Source organism: Erinaceus europaeus, chromosome 8, assembly GCF_950295315.1.
Source record: "Erinaceus europaeus chromosome 8, mEriEur2.1, whole genome shotgun sequence".
In the NCBI taxonomy this organism is placed as follows: domain Eukaryota; kingdom Metazoa; phylum Chordata; class Mammalia; order Eulipotyphla; family Erinaceidae; genus Erinaceus; species Erinaceus europaeus.
This window is the reverse complement of record NC_080169.1, coordinates 76,732,564-76,758,224: the sequence shown is the minus strand read 5'-3', so window position 1 is coordinate 76,758,224 and position 25,661 is coordinate 76,732,564. Positions and strand designations below refer to the sequence as shown.

At 37.5% G+C, this 25,661-nt stretch overlaps 1 protein-coding gene across 23 annotated transcripts in view; it reads left to right on the top strand.

Annotated features, from left to right (window-relative positions):
* NRCAM (neuronal cell adhesion molecule) overlaps positions 1-25,661 on the top strand; it is a 376,126-nt gene that overhangs the window by 240,900 nt on the left and 109,565 nt on the right. For all 23 annotated transcript variants that reach the window (XM_060196425.1, XM_007528302.3, XM_007528300.3 and 20 more), the window contains one exon: positions 18,652-18,852. In XM_060196425.1, coding sequence (XP_060052408.1) covers positions 18,747-18,852 — 106 coding nt within the window. In that variant the 5' untranslated portion in view covers positions 18,652-18,746. The remainder of the gene's footprint in view (positions 1-18,651; positions 18,853-25,661) is intronic.

Here is a 25,661-nt window from a genome sequence, read left to right as displayed (position 1 = left end):
TGTTCAGTCATTAAGCCCCAGAGATAAACAGCAACGGAATACCTGCATGTACTGTAAGGTAAATAAAGTTCAGGAACTCCTGAGGCTTCTGGGCTGGTATGAAGCCTGGTTGCATTCAACTGTCTGATATGTGCTACTCTCTGATGGCACACATCCAAATAGAAGATGAGCTTTTCAGATGAAGTCATCCCCCTGCCCTCTGAGCTTAACTGTATGGAATGGGTCACTCCTAGGGATGAATGACTTCTAGCTTCCTAACTAGTTTCTGTATGACAGTTGTGCTCATAGCAGGGGTACAGGCTTTAGAGCAACAGCCCATGATTTGAGGTAATTACACCACCAAGAAAGGCCAGCACCTGCCAGATGGTGCTGGCAGGATATGGGCACTGGGGGGGTCCCCATTTCAGTACTGCCTGACACAGAAGCTCGGAGTTGGGGCAATGACTGCAGTAGACTCCTGTGCTACTTTACATCTGGTAGTGAAGACTCCATGCTATTGGTGTCATTCATGTGCAAGATATTTCTTTCTTTTTTTTTTCTAACCTGTAGTGTTAGTTCTGTTCTTGTTCTCACATTTGAGGATAGAGGCATCAGTTCTCAGTTCCACTAAATAAAAACAAAGTTAAAGTACTATAAACCATTAACACCCCTTGCTCCCCTCACACATACAAAGTGATTTAAGGGAGAAAAAGAAGTACTGACAGATACTATCTTATGTGAAGATATTTAATGAGTAGGGTGAAAAGAATCAGATAGCAAATATATATATAATATATATAATAATTATATAGGAATAATATATATATATATTATTCTTCCATTAATGGATAGTCTTAGAGGAAGTGGCACTCAATAGCCACAGTGTCCACAAGGGGCCACAGTGCAGGGACACTTGCTCTAACTAAGCACCTTGGAAGCTGAGAGTTTTTTCAGTGGTCTGCAAGAGCTGTATTGCATTCACCAACTTCCTTTACATGTTCCTTAGTCAGGCTGATAGTCAGCCTTGAATAAGAGTTGAAGCCACCTAAGAAATGCCTGTCTTTCTGTGACTTAAACAACTACTACATAGGATGAAGAATTTGTAACAAGGGAGTCTGTAATTATGTTCCCATTGAGGCAAGGAGATTGAAAAGCGGGGCCAAGAGGCTACATAGTAGAAGAATGTGACCTAAAGAAGGAAATTTTGAGGCAATGAAGCAAAAAAAATTTTCACATTTGAAGGTTGATATGAGCATGGAGTCCATCATGTCTCCTCAGAGGTAAGGGAGGAGAATCAGTTACAGAGTCCAGAGAGATAGATGAAAAGAGATCTTTTTTAAAAAATAAATAAATAAATAAATAAATAAATAAAAATTCCTTGGAAAGCTCTCATATCATTTAAAACCTGACATGTAGATCTTTGGGCAGTCAATATGGAAGGGAAAAAATGTTCTCAGTTTGTAGGGATAAAGGCTTTTCTACTTCTAGAAAATGCTATAGAAGATTGTGGGACTAGGTTTATGCACAGGACTAGGTTTAAATCCTAGTTTGAATTCTTACTGTGAGATCGTGGGTGAATTATCTGGTCTCTCTCTGAACCTCTTTCCTTATTGTATAAATAATAATAATAATAGTAATGAGGAAACTAAAAATAAATCTGGGGATATAAGTGCTTGGAAAGTATCTGTTCCTATTTTCCCTCATTGGCCTTGGGATGAAGACAGAGATCAATTCAGCTGTTTTGACCTTGTACAGAGGTTATGGGCTCCCTCGAAGAGCCACCCAGGGATCTTACTATGTGTCTGACCTAAGAATCCAGACTATGAGACAGGAAATCCAGTCTCAGTCTGCCAGCTATTTGTCTAGCCTAAGTCTCTAGGAACTGAGCTAAATAACTTGTGCATGGGTAGATTGTTTGGAAATGTCATCTTAGGAAGGAGACATGCAGGATGAGAAGAGTGAAACAGAGAAAGAAAAAGTGCCAACTCAGGAATGCATGATGACACTGACTGATTCCATCAGGATCTGTGAGGGGGGTTATGACATGCATCTGAGAGTTGCCTTCCAGGGATCTCAGTGTGGATGCATTTATTCACTGGTTCCTGGTCTCCAATGATCAAAAGCAGTCTCATGACTATGTAACCCTTGGGCATGCTTGAATTCAGATTCCTGGGATGACTAAGCCTCAAATTAGGGACACCAAATCAGAAAACAAATCTGGATTTTTTTTTTTCTGAAGGACAAGGTGAAATTACCACCTGGGTAAACCTGTACAAAGCTGCTAAATGTCTGCAAAGGAGCAGGTCTTTAACAACTGAGACTGAAATATGACTGTCAACAAAGATGGTTTTTGAAATCATGCTTTAAGGGACATAAAACATCAACTTTCATGAGGAGTTTTACTTGCCCTTCTGGTGCTGAAATAATATCTTGGGCCTGTCAAGTCCATGATTCATTAAAATGAAACAAAAATTTTCTGGAAATGTCTTGATTAATAAGATGTGAATGACATAACAAATCATAGCAATAGCTTTTGTTCTCCAAATAACAGCTGCCAATATTAGAGAAAGTTTGGAGAGAAGAGAGCTAAATCTAGTGTCTATTTCAAAAGCAAAGACAAACTTGACCTAACTTTGGCAGTTGTTTTTTTTTAAAAATATTTATTATCCCTTTTGTTGCCCTTATTGTTTTTTATTGTTGTTCTAGTAATTATTGTGGTTGTTACTGATGTCATCATTATTAGACAGGACAGAGAGAAATGGAGAGAGGAGGGGAGGAAAGGGAGGGGAGAGAAAGATAGCAGACCTGCTTCACCACCTGTGAAGTGACTCCCCTGCAGGTGGGGAGCTGGGGGCTCGAACCGGGATCCTTACTCTGGTACTTGTGCTTTGTGCTACGTCTGCTTAACCCGCTGCGCTACCACCCAACTCCCGTGGCAGTTGGCTTTTATTGCTTGAGTGTTGAGAAAAATCAAGTGCATTGGAGCAAGGTAGATAGCTCAGCATTTAGAGAACAGGATTCACTGCGTGAAACCCCAGAAACCTCAGATTTAATCACCAACACCACTGTGACAGAACTAAGCAGTACTCTGGTTTCTCTCATTAAAAAATAAGTCTTAAAAAAAGTAAGTTGAGTTTATTGATCTGTTGTACCACAGCCATTACCTGGACTTTAAGTGGTCCTTATAGTAGTTTGTGAAATATTATGAAAGACTTTGATATTGGTACCAAAGTGGTTTTATTAGCCTTAGATTTGTATTGGGTTTTTGGAAAAGTCATGACATATTTTTTCTAATTTTCTCCATACAAAAATGCATTGACTTTTCCAACAGCTCAGTAATAAAGAAGTCACAGGGAATCTTTTGAAGTAGATTCTGATCAAAATTATGGATGAGGTTTCTAGGTTTTCTCTTCCTACCAGTCAGTCTTCCTGCTTCCTCATACTCACTTCTGCAATACATTTATTCTTTTGGAAACCTTTTACACAGCATACTACCTCGACACTGTCAACCAGTATATTTTTATTGATGCTTTCAATGTACTTGGAACCGTACCAGGGAAAAAGTGTGAAGTTGAAAATCTTCTCAAATGGTTTATCTTCTCATACAAATCCCACCCATGTTGACCTAATTATTAGAAGGATTTTTTGTGCAGTGTGCTAGGTGTCTTAAATGCTTTATTTTAGAGTCCCCTGGCACCCTCATCTCTCAATCCAACTCTGTGAGTACTGACCACTTTGCACCAGTGTTTCTTTCATCCATCTTTACAGTATTGACACCATTGCTGCATCTACTGGCAATTTCTACTACTGTTACTCTATATTGAGGGTAAGGCCAACAGGAGGGTTTATGATGTTGTTCCTGATGGAGATGATTGGTGACAGAAAGTCATCTATTAGAGGTCTAGGCCCATCATATCTTATATATGACTTCTTGATAGTGTAGTCTATGGACTGAACAGTGATACTCTGCAGCTTAGTAGACTCTTCCATATTTACTCTTGTCAACTTCATTCCTCTTATCTGCCTCATCTCCCCCATCCCTGATAAAATAGTGGTTCTTTCATTCCCCCAACAAATATTTGAATGATACACAGTGTGAAACAGGTACTGCGAATGCAATGCGTTTGTTTTTTCTTACCAGGGCTCAAAGTTGTGTCTTCATGCATATTAAAATATGAACTCCACTTGGTAAGCTGTCTTACAACCTTAATACAAAGATATTTTATTTTCTCTGATTTATCAGCGTTGGGTGTTTTTCTAGAATCCACATTGTTCTAACTCCCTTTCTTGGAGGTCAAGAAATCCAGGCCACATGATCTGAGCTGGCCAAGGGATCTAAAAGAGTCAGAAACAAATGCCATTTCACATAACAATACAAAACGAGAGAAGCACAGTAGAGAAGCAAGAAGTTAAAATTGAAGGAAGTTAGAAACTAATTTAACAAGGATTATGAATAGTTTGAGAGCTGGATTTTAGGAGGTAAAACCATTTAGGAATAACTCCTGAAAGCAGACAGAGGATTTTTTTTAAGTGTTGCATTATAAATTCATAAAATGATAAGCTGATTCTTTTGTGAGAGAGACAAAAGAAAGAGAATGACAGACCAGAACACTGCTCTACCATTTATGATGTTACATTTGTTTTTGTCTTTCTTGTTGTAATGTGGTACCAGGGATGAAACCCAGGGCTTCATGCATGCCAAACAGACATTATATCTCTAAGTCATTTCCCTAGCCCCAGTGATGAGTGCTTATATAAAAATATGAGTGGTTTTTTGAAAAGAGAGTTAGAGAAGGTGTTTTCCTGGAGAGCAGCCTTATCCAATAGAACTTTCCTGGGTGATAAAAGTGATTAATTTTACATTGTCCCACACAACAACCACTAGTCAACCTGACGAAATTGCTAGGTACTTAGAATGTGGTTACTGTGACTGAAGAACTGAATTTTCTTTTTTTAAAATAATTTATTTATCCACGAGAAATATAGGAGAGAGAGAGAGAGAAAGAACCAGATATCACGCTGATACATATGCTGCCGGGGATTAAACTTGGGACCTCATGGTCTAGAATCCAGTGCTTTACCCACTATGCCACCTCCCGGACCACAAGAACTGAATTTTTCATTTTACTTCATTTAATTGATTAAAATTTAAATAACCACATATGGTTTGTGGCTAGCTTGTAAGATAGCACTATTCTTGGGAATGACATCTTAGCTGAGTCTCCAGGAATAATTAGGGTGTTCTGCAGGTCACGAGAAAGATAGCAATCGAGGGGGGTGGGGTGGGAAGGAGAGAGAATAGTGCTCCAGAGAGACGTAACAACAACAGGAGACATAGAGCTAGTGTATCTGTTCATAGGGTCCATAGCAGAACAAGTGACAAGAAAGGAGGTAGAAAAATACACAGAGGGAGTCGGGCGGTAGTGCAGCGGGTTAAGCGCAGGTGGCGCAAAGCTCAAGGACGGGTCTAAGGATCCCGGTTTGAGCCCCCGGCTCCCCACCTGCAGGGGAGTCGCTTCACAAGTGGTGAAGCAGGTCTTCAGGTGTCTGTCTTTCTCTCCCCCTCTCTGTCTTCCCCTCCTCTCTCCATTTCTCTCTGTTCTATCCAACAATGACGACATCAATAACTACAACAATGAAAAACAACAAGGGCAACAAAAGGGAAAATAAATAAATAAATATAATTTTAAAAAAAAGAAAAGAAAAAGCTGGTTAAAAAAAAAAGAAAAATACACAGAAATTGTGTGTGAGAAACCATATTGTTGTGATAGTCAACATTTACTAAAGGCTCTTGGTGTGTTACTTGTGCACATTCCCCACCTCTCTCTCTCTCTTTCCATATATGCAGTGAGGCTAAAAGTAATTTTAATTTGAAGTGAAGAGCATGTAGAAATGAGTCTTAATATATCAAGAAAATAATTTTGAGAAATATTGAAAATTATCCTCAACTCTTACTAAGGAAAATGATTTTCAAGTAGCTAAAGAAATATTTTTTTCATGAAAATGACAAGTGTACCACGTTTTCATTCCTGTTGTTTGTTTTAGTTAGCATGGACTTCTACATGTCTTCTCTTAAAATCATCCCTTCAGTAATTTAATTAGATTCAACTGTATTGCATACTACTTCTCTCAGCATCACTTGATTTCCTTTATTCAGAAATAGGTACTTTTGACTTCTACAGGGACTTAAATTATATGTGAGAGTATTGCAGAATGGAAAGTTTGATGTTCACCATTCAAATGGCCAGTTAGTCAAGAGACAAGGGTTGAGGACTAGGTGGTGGCACAGTGGGTAGTGAACAAATTAACATGTAAGACTCCTAGTTCAAGCCCTGAGTCCCCGTATGTAGGAGAGAAGCTTCACCAGTGGTGAAGCAGTGCCTGCAAGTGTCTCTCCCTTTCTTCTCCAGCCCCCACCTCTCAATTTTTCTCTATCTCTATTAAAAATAAAAAAGAGATAAGGGTTTGTTAAAAAAAAAAAAACAACTCCCTAGTCTAAGGCCAGTACAATATTCTCTTAAACATTATGCTAAGTATGACAAAACTATTTATTTTAATTCCCTTTAAAAATGACCAGTAATGGAGCCAGAAGGTGGTCCACACGTTATAATGCTCAAGGACCCAGGTTTGAGCCCCCAGTCTTCACCTGCATGGGGAGGAAAGCTTTTCAAATGGTGACACAGTGTCTCTCTGTCTCTCTTCCTCTCTGTCTCCTCTTCTCCTGATTTCTGTCTCTATACAATAAATAAATAAAGGTAATTTAAAAAAAAAGAAAAAAGAAAGGCCAGAAATCATCTTGGTGCCACACAGTGGCAGTTTCTGTTACGTTTATGGCTTCGTGTCCTTAATAATGATCAAGGTCAAGAGATGTCCAGTTGTCATTATAAATAATTGTAACTTGACCCCAGAAGCCTTATACCTTCATTCTTCTCAGAATTACATGCCAAAGAAGTTCCATTCTGCCTGTTTGCCATCCATCTGTTCTCTGAACCCACCAATCAGCAGCAGCCATTGATCTATACATACTTGATTTTCAAATGATTGAGTTACAGTGAACTGAGTTCTCTGAAATTCCTTGCACATTTCCCCCTTTGCATTAGAAGGCACTCTAAATGCTTCACTTTGAGAGAAAAGCTCTTTCACTCACCCAGTGTACTACAGCACCCAGTACTTTGAAACTCATATCATAATGCTGAAACTCAATAACACCACATTTAACTTCACTCAAGCTAGTGCCAGTTCCCTGTTCTTCCCCATTTTTGCCTCCCCCATGTTTTTTTTTTCTAGGCCTAGAAACATGCTATATGGCTGGTGCCTCTGCAACTTGCTAATTTAATTCTCTGCACTCCTGGAGTACTTGTTCTTATTACTCTTCGAGTCAGAGTCCAGACCTGAATTCTGTAAATCTTTTCTCTCCCCTTTGGAGTAGAATTGTCTGTTTCCTACCTTGTATTTTCTTCTATCAGGCTGGGCTCCTGCTACCAGTGGAGCATTCACAACTCTAATTTTATGTTTAATTTCATTTTGTAGCACTTATATCCCTCTCAAATCCAGAGTTGAACATTTTCGGGGCATCATGTTTATTTCACCACCTCTGCTTATGTCTAACTTCACCAGCTTTGAAAACCAGCAGCTTGACTTACGTTCTCTTGCACTGCTCAGCTCTGGCTTAAGGGTGGTGTGGGGGATTGAACCTGGGGTTTTGGAGCCTCAGACATGAGAATCTCTTTGCATAACCTGCCTAGCTCTCTTTATTTTGCCCCAGATTCTGCTTATAGTTTTATCCATCCTGTTGTGGCATCTCAATGCTGTGCTATTGGTGGTTATCTTATTTGGTTCCATGTATATTATAAAGACTGTGACATAATTTAAAAGGCTAAAGGAAATCTTAGATGTTCTAAACAAATGTTTTCTTTGAAATCTTTGTGATAATTTTTATGTGTTTAAAATGATTTTAGATGTGTTCCGTATAGTCTCTCTAAACTGTAATTTACAAACAAAAATGATTATAAAAATAATCATGTAGCTTTGAAATTTCTTATATTTCCATTTTTTTTCTTTTGTTGCTTTATCTTTATCCTGTCCTACTCCTCCACACACACACACACACACACACACACACACACACACACACACAACCTCAAACTGGGACTTTTGCCTCATCAATTCCATCATGCCTTGTGGATCCCCCCTTTCACCACTTTTTTAAAAAATTATTTATAAAATAGAAAATATAAGCAAAACCATAGGATAAAAAACTGTCTTTTTAATGTTTGAGATAGGGAGGGAAAGACAAAGAGAACATCTGCACTGCTCTACCATTCATGCACCTTTCCTGGCATCGTGCCTAGTGCTTCCAAGGATTATACAGGATCAAAACTGGGTCCTGCACATGGTAATGTTTGCTCCACTAGATGGGCTCATCTCCTTACCTCCTGGCGCCTTTTCCTGTTTCTTTCAGCAAGTGTCATTCCCTCTCCCTCCCTTCCTTCTTCCTTCTAGAATACTCTAAATCTTTGATAATCAGGCTGATTAATTCTTGCGTTATAGAGAATGCTATTTCAGCCGTTCATGCTTTTTGTCTACTGAGTTAGGACTTCATATTCTTTACAAAAGCTAATATTTAACTTCATGGAAACCAAATTAGATTCTAAATGACACTAGTCTCTTGGAAGCAAATGATCACATACCTTTTTTTTTTTTTTTACAAATACAGATGTTCACATGGCCTGCTTAATGAAAATGAATGCACCAGGATATAAATATTTAATGAATTTCTTTGCTGGTTTGGTGTTAAATCCTTTGTGGTGCAAAATGCATATCAGCCAGTGACTGAGATTTGTTCTTTATGTGAAAATGCCTTTGGTGGAAATGACAGGTTCCCGGCTTCTTAGTTTATGATGATATGCCTTCTCCAACACTGACAGCAAGTGGAAAACACAATTCTTCATGTTTAGTCAGTCTCTATTTCTCATTTTCAGGGTACTATTGGTTACATGAAGCCTGCATACCTTATTAGTGTATATTTTGATTTATAGCTAAAAAGCAAAATATTTATTTGCTCTGTTGTTATGAAAACTATAGGAATCTGTAAAGTAACAGGAGTAATCTGGTAACTCTGATCCTTTACTTTCTCAACCCCATATGCAGGCTCATGTTTTTGGTGAAAATTCTAGTTACAGGAAAAGATGATTCAGACGTGCAGCTGAGAGGAAGGCAGAGAAGGTGGTTGCAGTCATCAGCACCCACACAGCCTTGCTCACCAGCATCATCCAGTAGAAACTCTTTCCCCCAAAAACACCTTCAGACTTACTGAGATTAGACAACATTCTCTGTGACAGAAGAGATAGTACTCATTAAATAGTACACAGACACCTGACATTTTCTCCAGACTGCCTTGTGATTGGAGTCAGACTATTTCTTGTCAGTTCTATAGAGGCAAAAATGTGTGGTAGAAAGAGCTATAAGCAGGAGAACACAGACATCAAAGGAGTCACCAGTTGGGACAACAACATTATAAAATTGTGGGTCTATACTCTTTCTGTTTATTGTATTTTGCTCCCTATTTTATGTCTAAACTTGTTTTTGTTTAAAATTTTAGTAATGGTTCAGCTCTATAATGTTGATTTCAAAGAGTAATAAGTTTTGCTAGTGTCAGCCATTTACTGTCCCACAGATTGGGACTTTCCACTAATTTGAGCTTTCCCCCCCCAAAAAAAAAGTGTTCTGGAAAATCATAGAAGAAGGGTGAATGCATGTCTTAATGCTGGGGAGATAGCAGTTTTGGGGTTGAATTTACTTGAATGGATTAAAAACTACATTGTTACAGAACTAAAAACCTTTTGTGTGTGAGAAATAATAACCTTACACTGAGGACAAATGCTTAAAAGCATGTGAAGATGTGATCATTTGTGATGTCACTTGTAAAAAAAAAAAAGGTATATACTTTTGAAGTGTTGAAAGGAAAATAGTACTTTATATTCTTTATCATATCACTTTTTATAAGTGTTGAATATATTCCTGTTTATTTTTCTATGTTCTGTTTTGTTTTGGATATGAGAAGAGATGATGGGAAGAGTAACAACTTGGAACTCTCTCTTCTCTTGCTTAAAATTTGCTTTTACTTTTCTGCATTAGAAAAAAAATTAATGCCTAAGACTGTAAATTTGGCATAATGCATGATTATTTAAGCATAAATAAATTTGTCTGATATGAATGGTAACTGACATTTATCCTACGTATAATTTTTGTGTGGGAAATTTAACCTTAGCATAGGTCCTTTGCACTTACATGTGTACAAGGAAGTATATTTGCAAGAAGCCTAAGTAATTGATTATTTTAGAAGGAAAATCTATACCACCAGACTTCATATAGTATCTCTGTGGTTCTAACCATGATCTTATAAAGAAACTGGTATATTTTAAATCAATCCCATTAAGTTACATATCAGGATTTTTTTTATTATAAAAACAGCCACTCCATTTATCTTGATAGTTTCAGATGTCTATGGATTTATAGCAAGTTACTTCCTACTTTTGTGTGCTGAAAATAAGTTATTATGTTTCACAATTCTGAAAATTGGTTTGCCCTCAGTTTAACATTTGGCTCTTGCTGGTTTTTTAAAATTTATTTATGTATAAAATGGAAACACTGACAAAACCGTAGGATAGGAGGAGTACAGTTCCCACCACCAGAACTCTGTATCCCATCCCCTCCCCTGATAGCTTTTCTATTCTTTAACCTTACCTTACCCACCACCAAAATGCCATGTTCTTCCTCATATGGAAATGGGTTCCTAACTACACTTTAACTGTTGCATGTTAAAGTCACTTTCTCAGATCCTTTTAGCTGGGTGCTCAACTAGGACCAAAAGTCCAGGATGGTCTTTTATCTCATGGGTTCTTTTCCTCCTGGCCTTGTGTCGTTCAGTAGTCTAGCTTAGCTCCCTGTAGGGAACAGTACAAGAAGAAGAATTCCAGTGTGCAAATAACTCATAACATCTATTCATGCATAAATTTTTGCTTAAATATTCCAATGGCCAAGTATGCCACATGGTCAAACACAGAATCATTGTAAGAGGTACTACACAGGATATAGATACTAGATGTGATTCATAAGAAGCTATGCATGCCACAGTTTAATACTATCTTAGTGAGACTTTTCTGTAGTGCACAAGCAGGGAGAAAGATGACATTTCAACTACAACCACAATTCTGTCAAGTCTCATAGAGAATTAGGACATTATTTGGGATACCAAGAGCTTAGAGGCCTAGATATATAATGCAAGAGTAACAAGTAATTTTTAACAGCTGTTTGCTAGTCCACTGATACTAAGGTCTATCAGAATTTCTCACTTTCTGCTGATCCTGTTGCTACCATTCGGCTTCATTATGTTCTTGACACTTCATATCCTCTACTGATTCATGATTTCTCATTATTCCTTGCCTCAGTGTGACCATACTCCTTTGTTTCTGCCTCCAGACTGTTGACTCACTCTTTTTACTGCTTCATACTTATCCTCATCATGGGAAATTTGTTACCATTTCATTATTCACTCTCCAATAGATGAGTCATCCCAGAAACTTGAATTGACTACTGTTTTCCATCCATTACCCAACCGTGAGTTTTCTAGCCTTGATCAGAATGGTGGGGTCACTACAGAAAGACAGACTGTGAGCATGACAAGGATCCAGAGTTATTAGTCTCATTTCCATTCTGCTAGGTTAATTGTGATTAGATTTGGAACTGAGAGTGAAGAAAAACATTCCTTTTACTTTGAGAAACACAATTTTCATTCCTTTTTAACACCTATTTTTCCTTTTCTTCCTTTTTTCCCCCTTTTTGTTGCCTTTGTTGTTTTGTCATTGTTGTGGTTATTGTTGTTATTGTTGTTGATGATGAGGTCATTGTTTTTGGATAGGACAGAGAGAAATGGAGAGAGGAGAGGAAGACAGGGGGAGAGAAAGACAGACACTTGCAGACCTGCTTCACTGCCTGTGAAGTGACTCCCCTGCAGGTGAGGAGCCGGGGGCTGGAACTTCCTTTTATTTTTTTTTAATTAATTAATTAATTAATTTTTCCTTTTGTTGCCCTAGCTGTTTTTTAATTGTTGTAGTAATTATTATTGTTGTTGTTGATGTGATCGTTGTTGGATAGGACAGAGAGAAATGGAGAGAGGAGGGGAAGAAAGAGAAGGGAGAGAAAGATAGACACCTGCAGACCTGCTTCACCCCTGCAGGTGGGGAACTGGGGATCCTTTTGTGGGTCCTTGTGCTTTGCACCATGTGTGCTCAACCCCCTGCGCTACCACCGACTGACAGAACTTCCATTTCTAATTAGCTCTCTCACCATTTAAGGTGATACTGACAGCTATCACCAGACAACTAACTGGGCAAGTATGGAGCAGGTTAGTCACTGCTAGTCTCACACATGATGGGTTTTTCATTAGCCATGCCTAATACTTTGTCTTAGAGCTCTTAACTATGTCATTGTTCACATATTGTTCTAATTCTTCCTTGTAATTGTTCTGCCAAATGTCTAGATTTCATTGAAACACACTGTTATTTTTGATTATCTCAAAGTCAAAATTTTTTTGAAAAAAAATCTCAAGATTTACCATAAAGTTATAGTAAACAAGACTGTGCATATTGATGAGAGGATTGGCATATAAGCCAATGGGATATAGTAGAGTCCAAATATATAGCAATATCACTAAGAATTTCCTCCAAACTCATGAACTGAGGGGACTCAATGGGTTGTGCTGAAATTTGAACATTCATATGTAAAATTATGAAACTTGATTCATATCTTGTATCATATACAGTATAAAACCTAATAGTGTGATGTTTCTAGAGGGATATATATAACAGGGAGAATATCTTTGAGTAAGTTAAGTAATTCCTAACTTTCAAAAATGAATAATTATGCAATTGGCAAAAATTTAAAATGTGTGCTTTTTGAAAGTCACTGTTAAGAAAAGGAAAATGTACAAGTAAGCTACAGATTCAAAGATTTTTAAAAATGTTCCTGAAAGTTGTGAGTTATACACACACACAATAGTACTCAACCACTAAAAAATGGTGGAACAGTTTTCTTTTCCATATCTTGGATGGAACTTGAAGGGATCATATTAAGTGAGATAAGCCAGAAGGAGAAAGACAAATAGCAAGTAATCTCACTTATAGATGGTACTTAAGAATTAAGAAGCAAGGCCGGAAAAGGGAAACACAAAGTGAAACTTGGACTGGATGGGGTGTATTGCAGTAAAGCAAAGGACTCTGGGCTAGGAGATGGTCGGAGGCTAGAGAGGATGTTGGATATCCGGTACACAATTGTGACATGAGAATTGGAATAGTGGTAGAATGGTATACATACATCTATCACAGGGAGAAAAGAGCTATACATATTTACCAAAAATTGTCCTATAAAGTATTATTCGCCAATAAGATGATGAAATCCTAAATCTACAAAGCCTTTAAAATATTGTTTATAGATATTTTATCTTTCTTTATGCATAAAGTATCTCTGAAAGGAGTAACAAAACTTGCTAATAATCTTCTCAAAGCAGAAACTAGGTTGTTCATGTTAAATTGTATGGTGTTTTGTGCCTTACAATGCTGAAATTTGTACCTATAGTACCTAGTTTTAAAATGAAGTCTGGAAAGTGTGTCTTGTCTGTGTAGTTCAGTCTTGCAATTCCTTTGAAAAAGCCAGGATGAGCATTTGGAACTACACTATTCCAGGTTCTGACTTCCAGAACCTTTGTAGAAACTTTACTATGTGACATCCCATGTTCCTTGATGCTTCACAAAATCTGTCTTGTTACTTGAAGATCTTTATAATCTCTATAGTCACATAGTCTCAGACAACTTTTTTCCTGAGTTCCATTTGTGGTCATGTAGTTGTGTCACCTGTGAATTTGCCAGTGTATTTATTGATGTGAAGACATTATCTCCTTTTAAGTTTCTTCATATACTCTCATACTCAAAATTGATGACTAAGCAGCATAAGCTTTAATTTAGATGGGCATTAGTGTGCTTATTTCTTACAGTAAATATTTAACAAATTATTTTCAAAATTACCATCTGTGAGACAACTGGTGAAAAATGTCTTTCATAGTCAAGATGAGGTCACACACAATTATCCAGTCTGTGTGGCCAGCCATAATGGCTCACCAGAGCAATATTAATGTGCCAGAGGACTCGAAGGATAGTGTTTACTAGCTTAGAGGATAGATGATCTTACACTGTGCAGTGATTGAACCACCTATGTTGTGATGCTGAGAAATACATAGAGTAAAATAGCCTTCCAGTTCTGGTAAAACTACTATATTTTTTAATTGAAATAGCTTCATCTTTAACTTGAAAGAAAAATGAAGATTTTAATTTTCTTTCTGATGACAAAACTTAAGTAAGCAACAAGAAAGTTATGCTTTGAGGGCTTAATTTGAATACTTCGGCAAACTTTGGGGCTTATTTTAAAAATATCTATAAATACAAGGGAGCATGTATTCTATGACAATATAAATGCTAAGCAAATACAAGCACTCATCACCTTTCTAGTGATGAAAACTTACTGAAGAAGGAAGTTTTGGGTTTTTTTTTTCCCTTCCTATTTCAAAGCAACTATAGTTAATTGTGAAAAGCAGCTTTGGAATTAAATTAATGAAATATTAAAAGGCCTTACTGTTTACCATTACTTTGGATGGTTTTAGTATATAATGTTTTAAATATTGGGGAAGTTTATATTCATGAGATAAAACTATTTTTGTCTTATTCAAATATGCTTTTAAATATCTGTAGCAAATATTCCACATATTTTGGCAGATTACAAGCAGTATTGCTAGTAACACCCCTCTAGCCTTGACTCAGTATGATTCTGCTATTTCCTAATGGAGTTTTATTCATTTTAGAGTAGCTCCATAAGCAATTTAGTTTTAGTTCATCATTTTCATTTAAGGAGACTGACCTTCATTTGTTAAAATAGGTCTGACAAGCTCCTAAGAGGGCAAGGCACTGGCCATCAATATTGAGAAGCAGTGTTTTTCTCCTTTGAATATGCACAGAACACTTTACTTTCTCTAAATGAAAGAAAGCTTAGTTTTCTGAAGCTGTTTTTGATTTTTTTTGTTTGTTTGTTTGTTTGCCTGAGTGCTGGGAACCTGATGCTGTTCTTGAGAATTGGATTTTTGACCTATGATGGCATACATACTAGTGGGGTGATTTTCCAAGGGCAAGATTCAAGAGTGGGCAGAGCTATAGATTTGTCTTCCCCAAATAGAATCCAATCTAGAGACAATCTCTTGGCTATTGGTGTAGTTAGCTTACAACTTCTGAAGAGAGAACACATTTTTAGTTAATGTAATTCATGACCAGGGCTCACTTTGAGGAATTATTCATGCCTTTTTTGGTAAGTGCTTTCTCATGCTTAAAAAATTTTAATGTCTCTGTAAAAATTCTGATTTAATGTGTAGTATTTATTCTATTTATACTCAGTAAAAATAAGAAAGCTAAATGATAGATGCTTCTGTATGAAACAGTCTGATGGCTCTCTCTATTTTGAAGGATAAATAGGGCGTTCAGAAAAAGTCAATAATAAATAAAGACCTTATAACTGAAATCATGTGTGCTTATTTAATATCTTATAAGCATTAACATTAGCAAATCTTTTAGAAAGATCTTAGTTCTCTTGCAACTACTCAGAAAGCTAGGTACGTAATCAAATAAATTCAGTTAGCTTAACCCATATATCAGACAGGCATGCCATTTGTTATCTCAGTGTTTAACTGTTGTTGTCTTTCAATGTGTGGAAAATGTAATATTAATTTGTTTTAGTGCCATTTATTTTTATTTTCCCTGAAGCAAATGTCTTCATTCAAAATTAGTGTTTTAAGAGAAAAAAATCATGAGAGAGCTTAGTTTATTAGATTAAATGATGTATATATGCTTTGCACACACCAAAGGACAGTTTGATATGCATTTGGGTTAGAAATAGTTGGCCAGCTTCTGTACCTTGCCCTCAATTTTCAATGCTCATGATTGTTTATATAATGTAAAAGGACAAATGGCCTGCCTCCTAAATAGAACCATATAGTGTTCACAATATAATAAGTAGTTACCATGGTGTAATGACTATCACATTCCCCTAACAATATATTTATATGTCCATAATGCCTGTTTAACGTGTTAAGTTCTTTTTTGTTACTTGTTTAGCAATAATTCTCTAGCTATTGTTTTTTTATTTTTATTATCTATATTTACTTATTGGGTAGAGACAGCCAGAAATCTAGAGGGAAGGGGAAGATGAGAGAGAAACAGAGAGACACAGAGAGAGAGAGGCCTGCAATAGTGCTTTGCCACTCACAAAGCTTTCCCTCTGCAAATAGGGAAAAACCTAAACCTGACTCCTTGCTCATTGTAACATTGTTGTAACATGTGCTCAACCAGGTGCACCACCTCCTAACCCCCTCCAGCTATAGTTTTGATCAGGTTTATATCAGAACTCAATTGTTAATAAAGCACATGTTATTAACATTGTTTCATTTTCCTTTTATTTATTTAAGCTCTATTCCACAGAAGAGACATGAAATTGTAACTAATTCAGCCACATTGCTAAGAGTTTGGTTTTTGAAGCAGATTGTGTAAATAGTCTTGAGCAGACCATTCTTAGATTGGGTAGCTGAATATGTCATCATCTTCAAAGGTTTTAGCTCTCCATTTCTCTTCCTTTACCCATTTTTTCCACAAGTAGTTATTTACTTTATACCATGTTTTAGACATTATGAGGGGCTCTAGGAACACAATAGAGAAAAAATAAACATGTAGTCTCTACCGTTAGGACACTTTTTAGTGGGAAAGATTGACATTATTAAATTGCACAATTCACAAATTATAACTGGTACACATATTGTATAATAATTGTGATGTGGGAGCTACCTCAGTTTGTAATAATAATATACCTTCATGAGAGTCATTGGTCACCCTGTATCTCTTCATTAATAAGAAGGCATGATTAATCTGTCATCCCAGGTCAGATTTTGCTGTGGAACAGAGTCCTATATTCTGTTTTTGTTTATCTGTGTATAGGAAACATTTTCTTTGCTTTTTTTTTTGCAGGAAATAGCTCATTTTGTTTAACTTTATTTAATTAGTGATTCATTATTAGTTTTAAAAGATTTCAGGGGTATAGCTTTCACACCACATCTACCATCAAGGTTCTATAATCTCTACTCCCACCCCCACTCATGCCCCAAACCACAATATCTGTCACCACCTCCTCTTTGTCCTCCTCCTCCTTCTTCTCCTTCTTCTTCTTTGCAAGTTCAATACTTTGATTATCTATATTGCACATGTGAGTGAAACCATCCAGTAGAATATCCAAGGCAAGCTATGTAGGTGATGGAAAAGAAATAAAACATGGGAGTCAAGATTTTTCCCAGGAGAGGGCATGCATATCCTCCTGCCCATGGTCTATTTATTTACATATCAATGTGAATAATGACACAGATGATCAAAATGGGGAGTTTTAGGAATTCATAGGATATAAAATATCAATACCTTATAATTTGAGTGATTGTCTAATATTTCAACTTAATTTACCTATAAATAAATTTGGACTTTGCTAAGGAAATATGGCAGAGAAGGCATTCCAAGTAAAAGGAAAAAAAAAAAAAGAAAGTAGGATAAGTTAAAGCATTTTGAGGATTGATCAAAGAAATAAAAACAGAAACAAACCATCAAATATATAGAGAACTTATAGGGAAATAAAAGATAAAGATGACAGAAAAAATTGAGGTCAAACCATTGATAGTTTTTTTTAAATATCTACTTATAGATATATTCAACTTTTTTGATAGATTCCACTCATAGGACTATTGCCAATATTTTAAATATTTTTTATCTTTATTTATTGGATAGAGATAGCCAGAAATTTAGAGGGAAGGGGGAGATAGGGAGGGAGAGAGATAGACACCTACAACACTGCTTCACCAGTCACAAAGCTTTCCTCCTGCAGGTGGGGTCGGGGGCTTGAACCTGGGTCCTTGTGCATTATAACATATGCGCTCCACCAGGTGCGCCACCACCCAGCCCCTATTGCCAATTTTTAACCAAGTAAACCTTTTAGGAAAAATACTAAACACTGTTCACTAGTATGACTATATGAGAAAGGTCAAGAATGCTGAGTCCAGTTGTGTCTGTTGCTATATTCTAGAGGTGAGATGAAGCATCCTGAGCTTTCTGTCAGTACATTTGGATGTGAAGTAAATTTACAATGGCCTGAACTTTATCAGAGATGATCTCTAGATTGAAAAAGCTATTAGGTCTCCCTTCTAAAGTCACATTGTTTGATTTACAAGTCAAATTTTCCAGATCTATTAAGAAATAAATGGTAGCCTTTGATACTAATGCAAATAGTTAAGATGGAAAAACTGTAAGGATGGCAAAGTAGAAAGATTTTGCTTGACACCACTGCAAATATTTCTGACCAGATTTTGGCTGATTTATGAATAAATGATGATTCCTGTCCTGAGACTTAAATATTTAAAAGTTGCCTCTCATTTAGGGTTCATGTATAATACAGAACTGATTTTTCTGTGCAATAGACTTCAACTCTTCATTCATTTTCCTTTTTCTCTTTTAAATACATTCTAATTTTCACCCTACCTTTTTTCAGCTCCCTGCGTGAAAATTATTTAAACGTTGCACACAAAGCTCTTGTGAAAGAAGAAAAGGAAAATCAGTTTGTGTGTCTCAGCAGGAGTTAAGCTAATGCAGCTTAAAATAATGCCAAAAAAGAAATGCTTATCTGCAGGCAGAATGCTCCTGATTCTCTTCCTGAGCCAGATGATTAGTGCACTGGAAGTACCTCTTGATTGTAAGTATTAACATTTTAAAGCTTTTAAGCCCAGGAGTCAAAAACCTCTCAGGCATTTACCATCAGCTCTGAACTGTGTAAATGGAAGGTGTCTGTGCAATACTGAAAAGCCAATCAAAATTAATTTGGCTCTTACCTTCAACACCTGGTGTTTATAAAGAATCACGTCATAGACTTGGCCATTGAAGTGGTCACAATGTCCTCTCCCTATCATTATCTAGCTCTCCTCTCAGGTGCCTTTTGTGTATCAAGGTAGGAATGACTTGACAAGGAGTAACTTGTGGGCTACCTTGATCCTCTCAACATGTGATTCTATATAGAAACAGATCTACAAGAAAACTGTAGGAATCACTTTAAAATAACCACGGACATCACCTATCTTATCCCCTCCCAACTTCTTCACTCTCTCCCTTCATATGCTGAGAGTGCTCTGGAAAAAATTGGGGGATAGCCTTATAGCCAACCTCACATCCTTCTATATTCCCCAAACAAACTATAATTTATCTTGATTTTTGACAAGGCAATTTTTACTTTCAAATTTTAAATCTCAAATATAAGTCCTTATCTATGAAAGTTTTACCTGAAGTCCTCTGAGAAGTTTAAAAGCATGATCAATGACCTTCCAATGCCCATCTCCAGCAGAGAAGCAATTACAGAAGCCAGAGCTCTCACCTTCTGCACCATATAAAGAATTTTGGTTTATACCCCAAGAGAGGGAGAAATGTTAGAGGAAGATGACCATGTGTCTATGACATCCAATTCCATCAAGACCCAGAGAGAAGAGAAAAAAAAGGAAGGACATTCAGAAGTAGCAAGAGGTGTTGGTGAGACTTAGAAAAGAAGAGAGCACAGGACCATAGGAAAACAAAAGGGGGCAAATATATATATAAATATAGATATAGAAATAATAGTCAAACCATATCTATGACCTTGGGGGAACTAATGCAGTTTCCAGTGGAAGAAATGGGGACACAGAACTCAGGTGGTACGTTAGGTGTGGAATTATACACCTGTTAGGTTACAATTTTGCAAATCAATATTAAGTCACAAATAGAAAACATGATCAAATATAGAGATGTAATTGTTGAAAATGAAATAATCTGCAATAAACACTATTTAAAAAGGAGCAAGTGACAATATAATGTGTTAGCCTATTCTTTTTTTTTTTTAAGAAAGGATTAATTAACAAAACCATAGGGTAGGAGGGGTACAACTCCACACAATTCCCACCACCCAATCTCCATATCCCACACCCTCCCCTGATAGCTTTCCCATTCTCTATCCCTCTGGGAGCATGGACCCAGGATCATTGTGGGTTGCAGAAGGTAGAAGGTCTGGCTTCTGTAATTGCTTCCCCGCTGAACATGGGCGTTGACTGGTCAGTCCATAGTCCCAATCTGCCTCTCTCTTTCCCTAGTAGGGTGAGTCTCTGGGGAAGCGGAGCTCCAGGACACATTGGTGGGGTCTTCAGTCTAGGGAAGCCTAGCCAGCATCCTGATGACATCTAGAACTTGGTGACTGAAAAGAGAGTTAACATACGAAGCCAAACAAATTGTTGAGCAATCATGGACCCAAAGCTTGGAATAGTGGAGAGGAAGTGTTAGGGGGGTACTCACTGCAAACTCTAGTGTACTTCTGCTTTCAGGTATATATTTTGCAGTAGTTTACGGATATGTGTGAACATATGCTCTCTCTCACAGAAACTGGTCTATATCTAGGTTTTGGGACTTTGTTAGAAAGTGAACCACCTGAGATGGAATTAGAGTTTACTATGAAAGGAAAAGTCTCACCCGAGTAATGAAGCTGAGGGGTTGTCATTCCACACGTGAAGTCTCTGGACACAGTCTGAAGTGAAGCATGTTGAGGTGGCAATCGTTGCGTTGGTTAGGTTGTGATCGGCAGATGCAATATTATTTGATATGGATTGGGAGAGGCATACGGGAAAGTGGGCCCTATCCAATGGTTCCAGGACTGGGGGAAGTAGAGGCTCTATAGTGGAGATGTGAGGTTCCTGCTGTCTTAGGGTTCAAAAAGACAATCGATAGTTAATGTTATCATCACATTATTTGGTAATTGGGTTAACTTTGAAAAGTCTTTTTGTTAGGGTTTTCTGTACAGTACCCAGTATCTTATATATAGCTGTGCTATTGGTTGCTTCTGATCTACTTGGTCTAGGCTTTTGAGAGAGTCTGCATATCAATTATACAGCCTATATATTGAAAAGATTCAGTTTGTGTTTTGAAAATCTTCGAGACATACAATTAATTTTCCCCCTCCGTATTAACTAGTGATTTATATGACTACATTTTACTAGGAGTGTACATAAACACCATTCCCACCACCAAAAGACTGTGACCCATCCCTCCCACCCACTACCACCCCCCACTGGCCCAGGAAGCTGCATGTCTACCCCTCACCACAGGGTTTTTACTTTGGTGCCCTACTTACAATTTGGTGAGGTCCTGCTTTTAGTTTCTCTTTCAGATCTTCTTCCTCAACTTCTGTTGATGAGTGGGATCATCCCATACTCATCTTTATCTTTCTGACTTAGCTCACTTATCATAATTCCTTCTAGCTCTGTCCAAGATGTGTCAGAGAAGGTGGGTTCATTGTTCTTGATAGCTGCATAGTATTCCATTTTGTATATATACCACAGCTTTCTCAGCCACTCATCTGTTGCTGGGCACCTGGGTTGCTTCCAGGTTTTAGCTATTATGAATTGTGCTGCTATGAACATAGGAGTACACACCTCTTTTTGGTTGGGTGTTATGGAGTCCTCGGGGTATAACCCCAGGAGAGGAATTACTGGATCATATGGAAGGTCCATGTCTAGCCTTCTGAGAGTTTTCCAGACTGCTCTCCACAGAGGCTGGACCAATTTACATTCCCACTAGCAATGTAAAAGGGTTCCTCTGTCCCCACAACCTCTCCAGCATTTGTTGCTGCTGTCCTTTTTGATGTATGCCATTCTTACAGGAGTGAGGTGGTATCTTAGTGTTGTCTTAATTTGCATTTCTCTGACAATCAGTGACCTGGAGCAGTTTTTCATATGTTTGTTAGCCTTTTGGATCTCCTCTGTAGTGAATGTTTTGTTCATATCCTCTGCCCATTTTTGGATGGGGTCATTTGCTTTTATGGTGCTAAGTTTGCTGAGCTCTTTATATATATTGGTGATTAGTTTCTTGTCTGATGTATGGCATGTGAAGATCTTCTCCCATTCTGTCAGGGGGCTCTTTGTTTGTTTAATAGTTTCTTTGGATGTACAGAAGCTTTTCAATTTGATATAGTCCCATTGGTTTGTTTCTGCTTTAGTATTCCTTGCAATTGGGTTTGATTCATCAAAGATGTCCTTGAGGTGTAGGTGGGAAAGTGTTTTACCAATGTTTTCCTCTAAGTATTTGATTGTTTCTGGTCTGAGATCTAGGTCTTTGATCCATTTGGAGTTGATTTTTGTTTCTGGTGAGATAAAGTGGTTCGATTTCATTCTTCTGCATGTTACAACCCAGTTTTCCCAGCACCATTTATTGAAGAGAGCCTCCTTTTTCCATTTAATCCTTTCGGCCCCCTTATCAAAGATTAGATGTCCATAGGTGTGGGGAATTATTTCTGGGCTTTCAATTCTGTTCCACTGGTCTGTGTGCCTATTTTTGTTCCAGTACCATGCTGTTTTGATGATGATGGCTTTATAATATAGTTTAAGGTCTGGGAGTGTGATGCCTCCATTTCTGTTTCTTTTCCTTAAGATGGTTTTGGCAATTCTAGGTGTTTTCGTGTTCCAGATAAATGATGGTAGTGTTTGTTCTATTCTCTTAAAGAAGCTTGTTGGAACTTTGATGGGTATTGCATTAAATTTGTATATGGCTCTGGGGAGAATATTCATTTTGATGATATTTATTCTTCCAATCCATTAGCATGGGATATCTTTCCATTTCTTGGTATCAGTTTCTATTTCCTTGAGTAGCGACTCATAGTTTTCAGAATGTAAGTCTTTCACTTCTTTGGTCGACTTTATTCCTAGGTATTTGATTGATTTTGCTGAAACAGTAAATGGGAGTGATTTCTGGATGTCTTCTTCTTCAGATTTAGTGTTTGCATAAAGAAATGCCACTGATTTTTGTACATTGATTGTGTAGCCTGATACCTTGCTATATTGCCTAATAACTTCCAGTAGTTTTCTGCTGGATTCTTTAGGTTTTTCTATGTATACTATCATATCATCTGCAAATAGTGAGAGCTTGACTTCTTCCCATCCAATCTGTATTCCTTTGATTCCTTTCTCTTGCCTGATTGCTATGGCAAGAACTTCCAATACTATGTTGAAGAGTAATGGTGACAGTGGACAGCCCTGTCTAGTCCCTGATCTAAGGGGGAATGCTTTCAGCTTCTGTCCATTGAGTATGATGTTGGCTGTAGGTTTACTATATATAGACTCCACTATCTTGAGGAATTTCCCATCTATTCCCATTTTTTGTAGAGTTTTGAGCATGAATGGGTGTTGGATTTTGTCAAAGGCTTTCTCTGCATCTATTGAGATAATCATGTGGTTTTTGGCTTTGCTTTTATTGATGTGGTGAATGACATTGATTGACTTACGGATGTTGAACCAGCCTTGCATTCCTGGGATGAATCCCATTTGGTCATGATGAACACTCTTTTTGATATGTTGCTGTATCCGGTTGGCCAAGATCTTCTTTAATATTTTGGCATCTATGTTCATCAGAGATATTGGTCTGTAGTTTTCCTTTTTTGTTCTGTCCCTATCAGCTTTTGGTATCAGGGTAATGTTGGCTTCATAGAAGGTGGAAGGGAGTATTCCTGTTTCTTCAACCTTATGGAAAAGCACACGTATCCATAAACTACTGCAAAATATATACCTGAAAGCAGGATTACACTAGAGTTTGCAGTGAGTATCTCCCTAACACTTCCTCTCCACTATTCCAGTCTTGGGATCCATGATTGCTCAACAAATTGTTTGGCTTTGTATGTTAACTCTCTTTTCAATCACCAGGTTCCAGATGCCACCAGGATGCTGGCTAGGCTTCCCTGGATTGAAGACCCCACCAATGTGTCCTGGAGCTCAGCTTCCCCAGAGACACACCTTACTAGGGAAAGAGAGAGGCAGACTGGGAGTATGGACCGACCAGTCAATGCCCATGTTCAGCGGGGAAGCAATTACAGAAGCCAGACCCTCTACCTTCTGCAACCCTCAACGACCCTGGGTCCATGCTCCCAGAGGGCTAGAGAATGGGAAGGCTATCATGGGAGAGGGTGGGTTATGGGGATTGGGTGGTGGGAATTGTGTGGAGTTGTACCCCTCCTACCTTATGCTTTTGTTCACTAATCCTTTCTTAAATTAAAAATTTAAATAAAAAAAAAAAAAGAAGTATGGGTACTAACTGTTTCCTGAAAGTTTTGTAGAATTCATTTGTGAAGCCATCTGGTCCAGGACTTTTGTTGTTGGGGAGGTTCTTAATAACGGTTTAAATTTCTTTGTCTGTGTTTGGTGCATTTAGATTTTGTAGTTCTTCTTGGTTCAGTTTTGGAAGGGCATATGCTTCTAGGAATTGTTTCATTTCTTCCAGATTCTCTAGTTTGGGGGCGTATAGTTCTTTATAGAAGTTTTGCAGGATTCTCTGGATTTCTGTGGTGTCAGTTGTGATTAGCCTATTCTTTTCTCAAGAAAAAAACACATATTGCACAATAGTGGTCTGGGTGGCCTGTTTATGAAAAATAAATATAATTCTAGATATATAAATAAAGATAATTCTGGTCATTTTTACAATGGAAAGCAGAATTCCAAATCTAGACAATTATTGTACTTCAGAATTGATTAATCTTTTATCCCTAATCTGCATGACCTCTTTAAATTCATTAACTTCCTGAATAGAACATCTGTTTGGCAAGCCTTTCAAGGTACAAGGAACATAGCACTTTCCTGGGCCATTCAATTGTCAAATGTCAGTTTTTACCTAAGAGGCTGCAACAGCCATTGTGGAGACTGTGAGAAGAGATTTGGTCTGCTCTAAAGTTTTCTTTAAAGTTTTCTGCTCTAAAGCATTCCCTTCACTATGCATCCGTAGTCAAAAAGTACAGTAAAACACAGTATTTGTCTTACTTTCAGAAATATTTATTCAGTGGCCTTAATTTTCATTTAGCAACAACAACAACAAAAAGATTATGTAATCCCTTTGGAGTTGGAATACTAGGTATACGTTTAATTCACCAGATACATAGAGAGAGAAAAAGAATTGGGAGAAGTGCTTTTGTTCTCTCTTGTGTTAAATATATTCCCTTTAATCTGACTGCTCAATCTAATAATCAAAGGGAAACAGTCACCTAAGGCTAACTCAATTATCACTGCTAATGGAAAAGAGGCATAACCATGATGAAAAGAAAGTCATGGATAACCCAGGCTCTCCTGCATTAACCTTTGCAAGTAATAATAACAGGCAACACTGTAGAATCATTTGAATTGCATGCTAATATCATTTCTTTTCTTCCCCTATTTCTCACACCCCTTCTTCATGAGGTGCTCCTTGGTGTGGGTACTACCAATCCTTGGGTGATGGAGAAATGCTTAAACAGAAATATGCTAACAGTCTAAAAAGGTCAATCAATGACTTGGGAATAAGCCATAGAAATAGAAATGTCAGGCAGAAACAGCATAATGTTTATTCAAAAAGGCTTTCATGTCTGAGGCTCCAAAATCTCAGGTTCAATATTCTCAAACCACCATAAGCCAGAGCTGAGCAGTCCTCTGGTCTTTCTATTATCTTCCTCTCTGTATCTCTCTCATTAAAATAAAATAA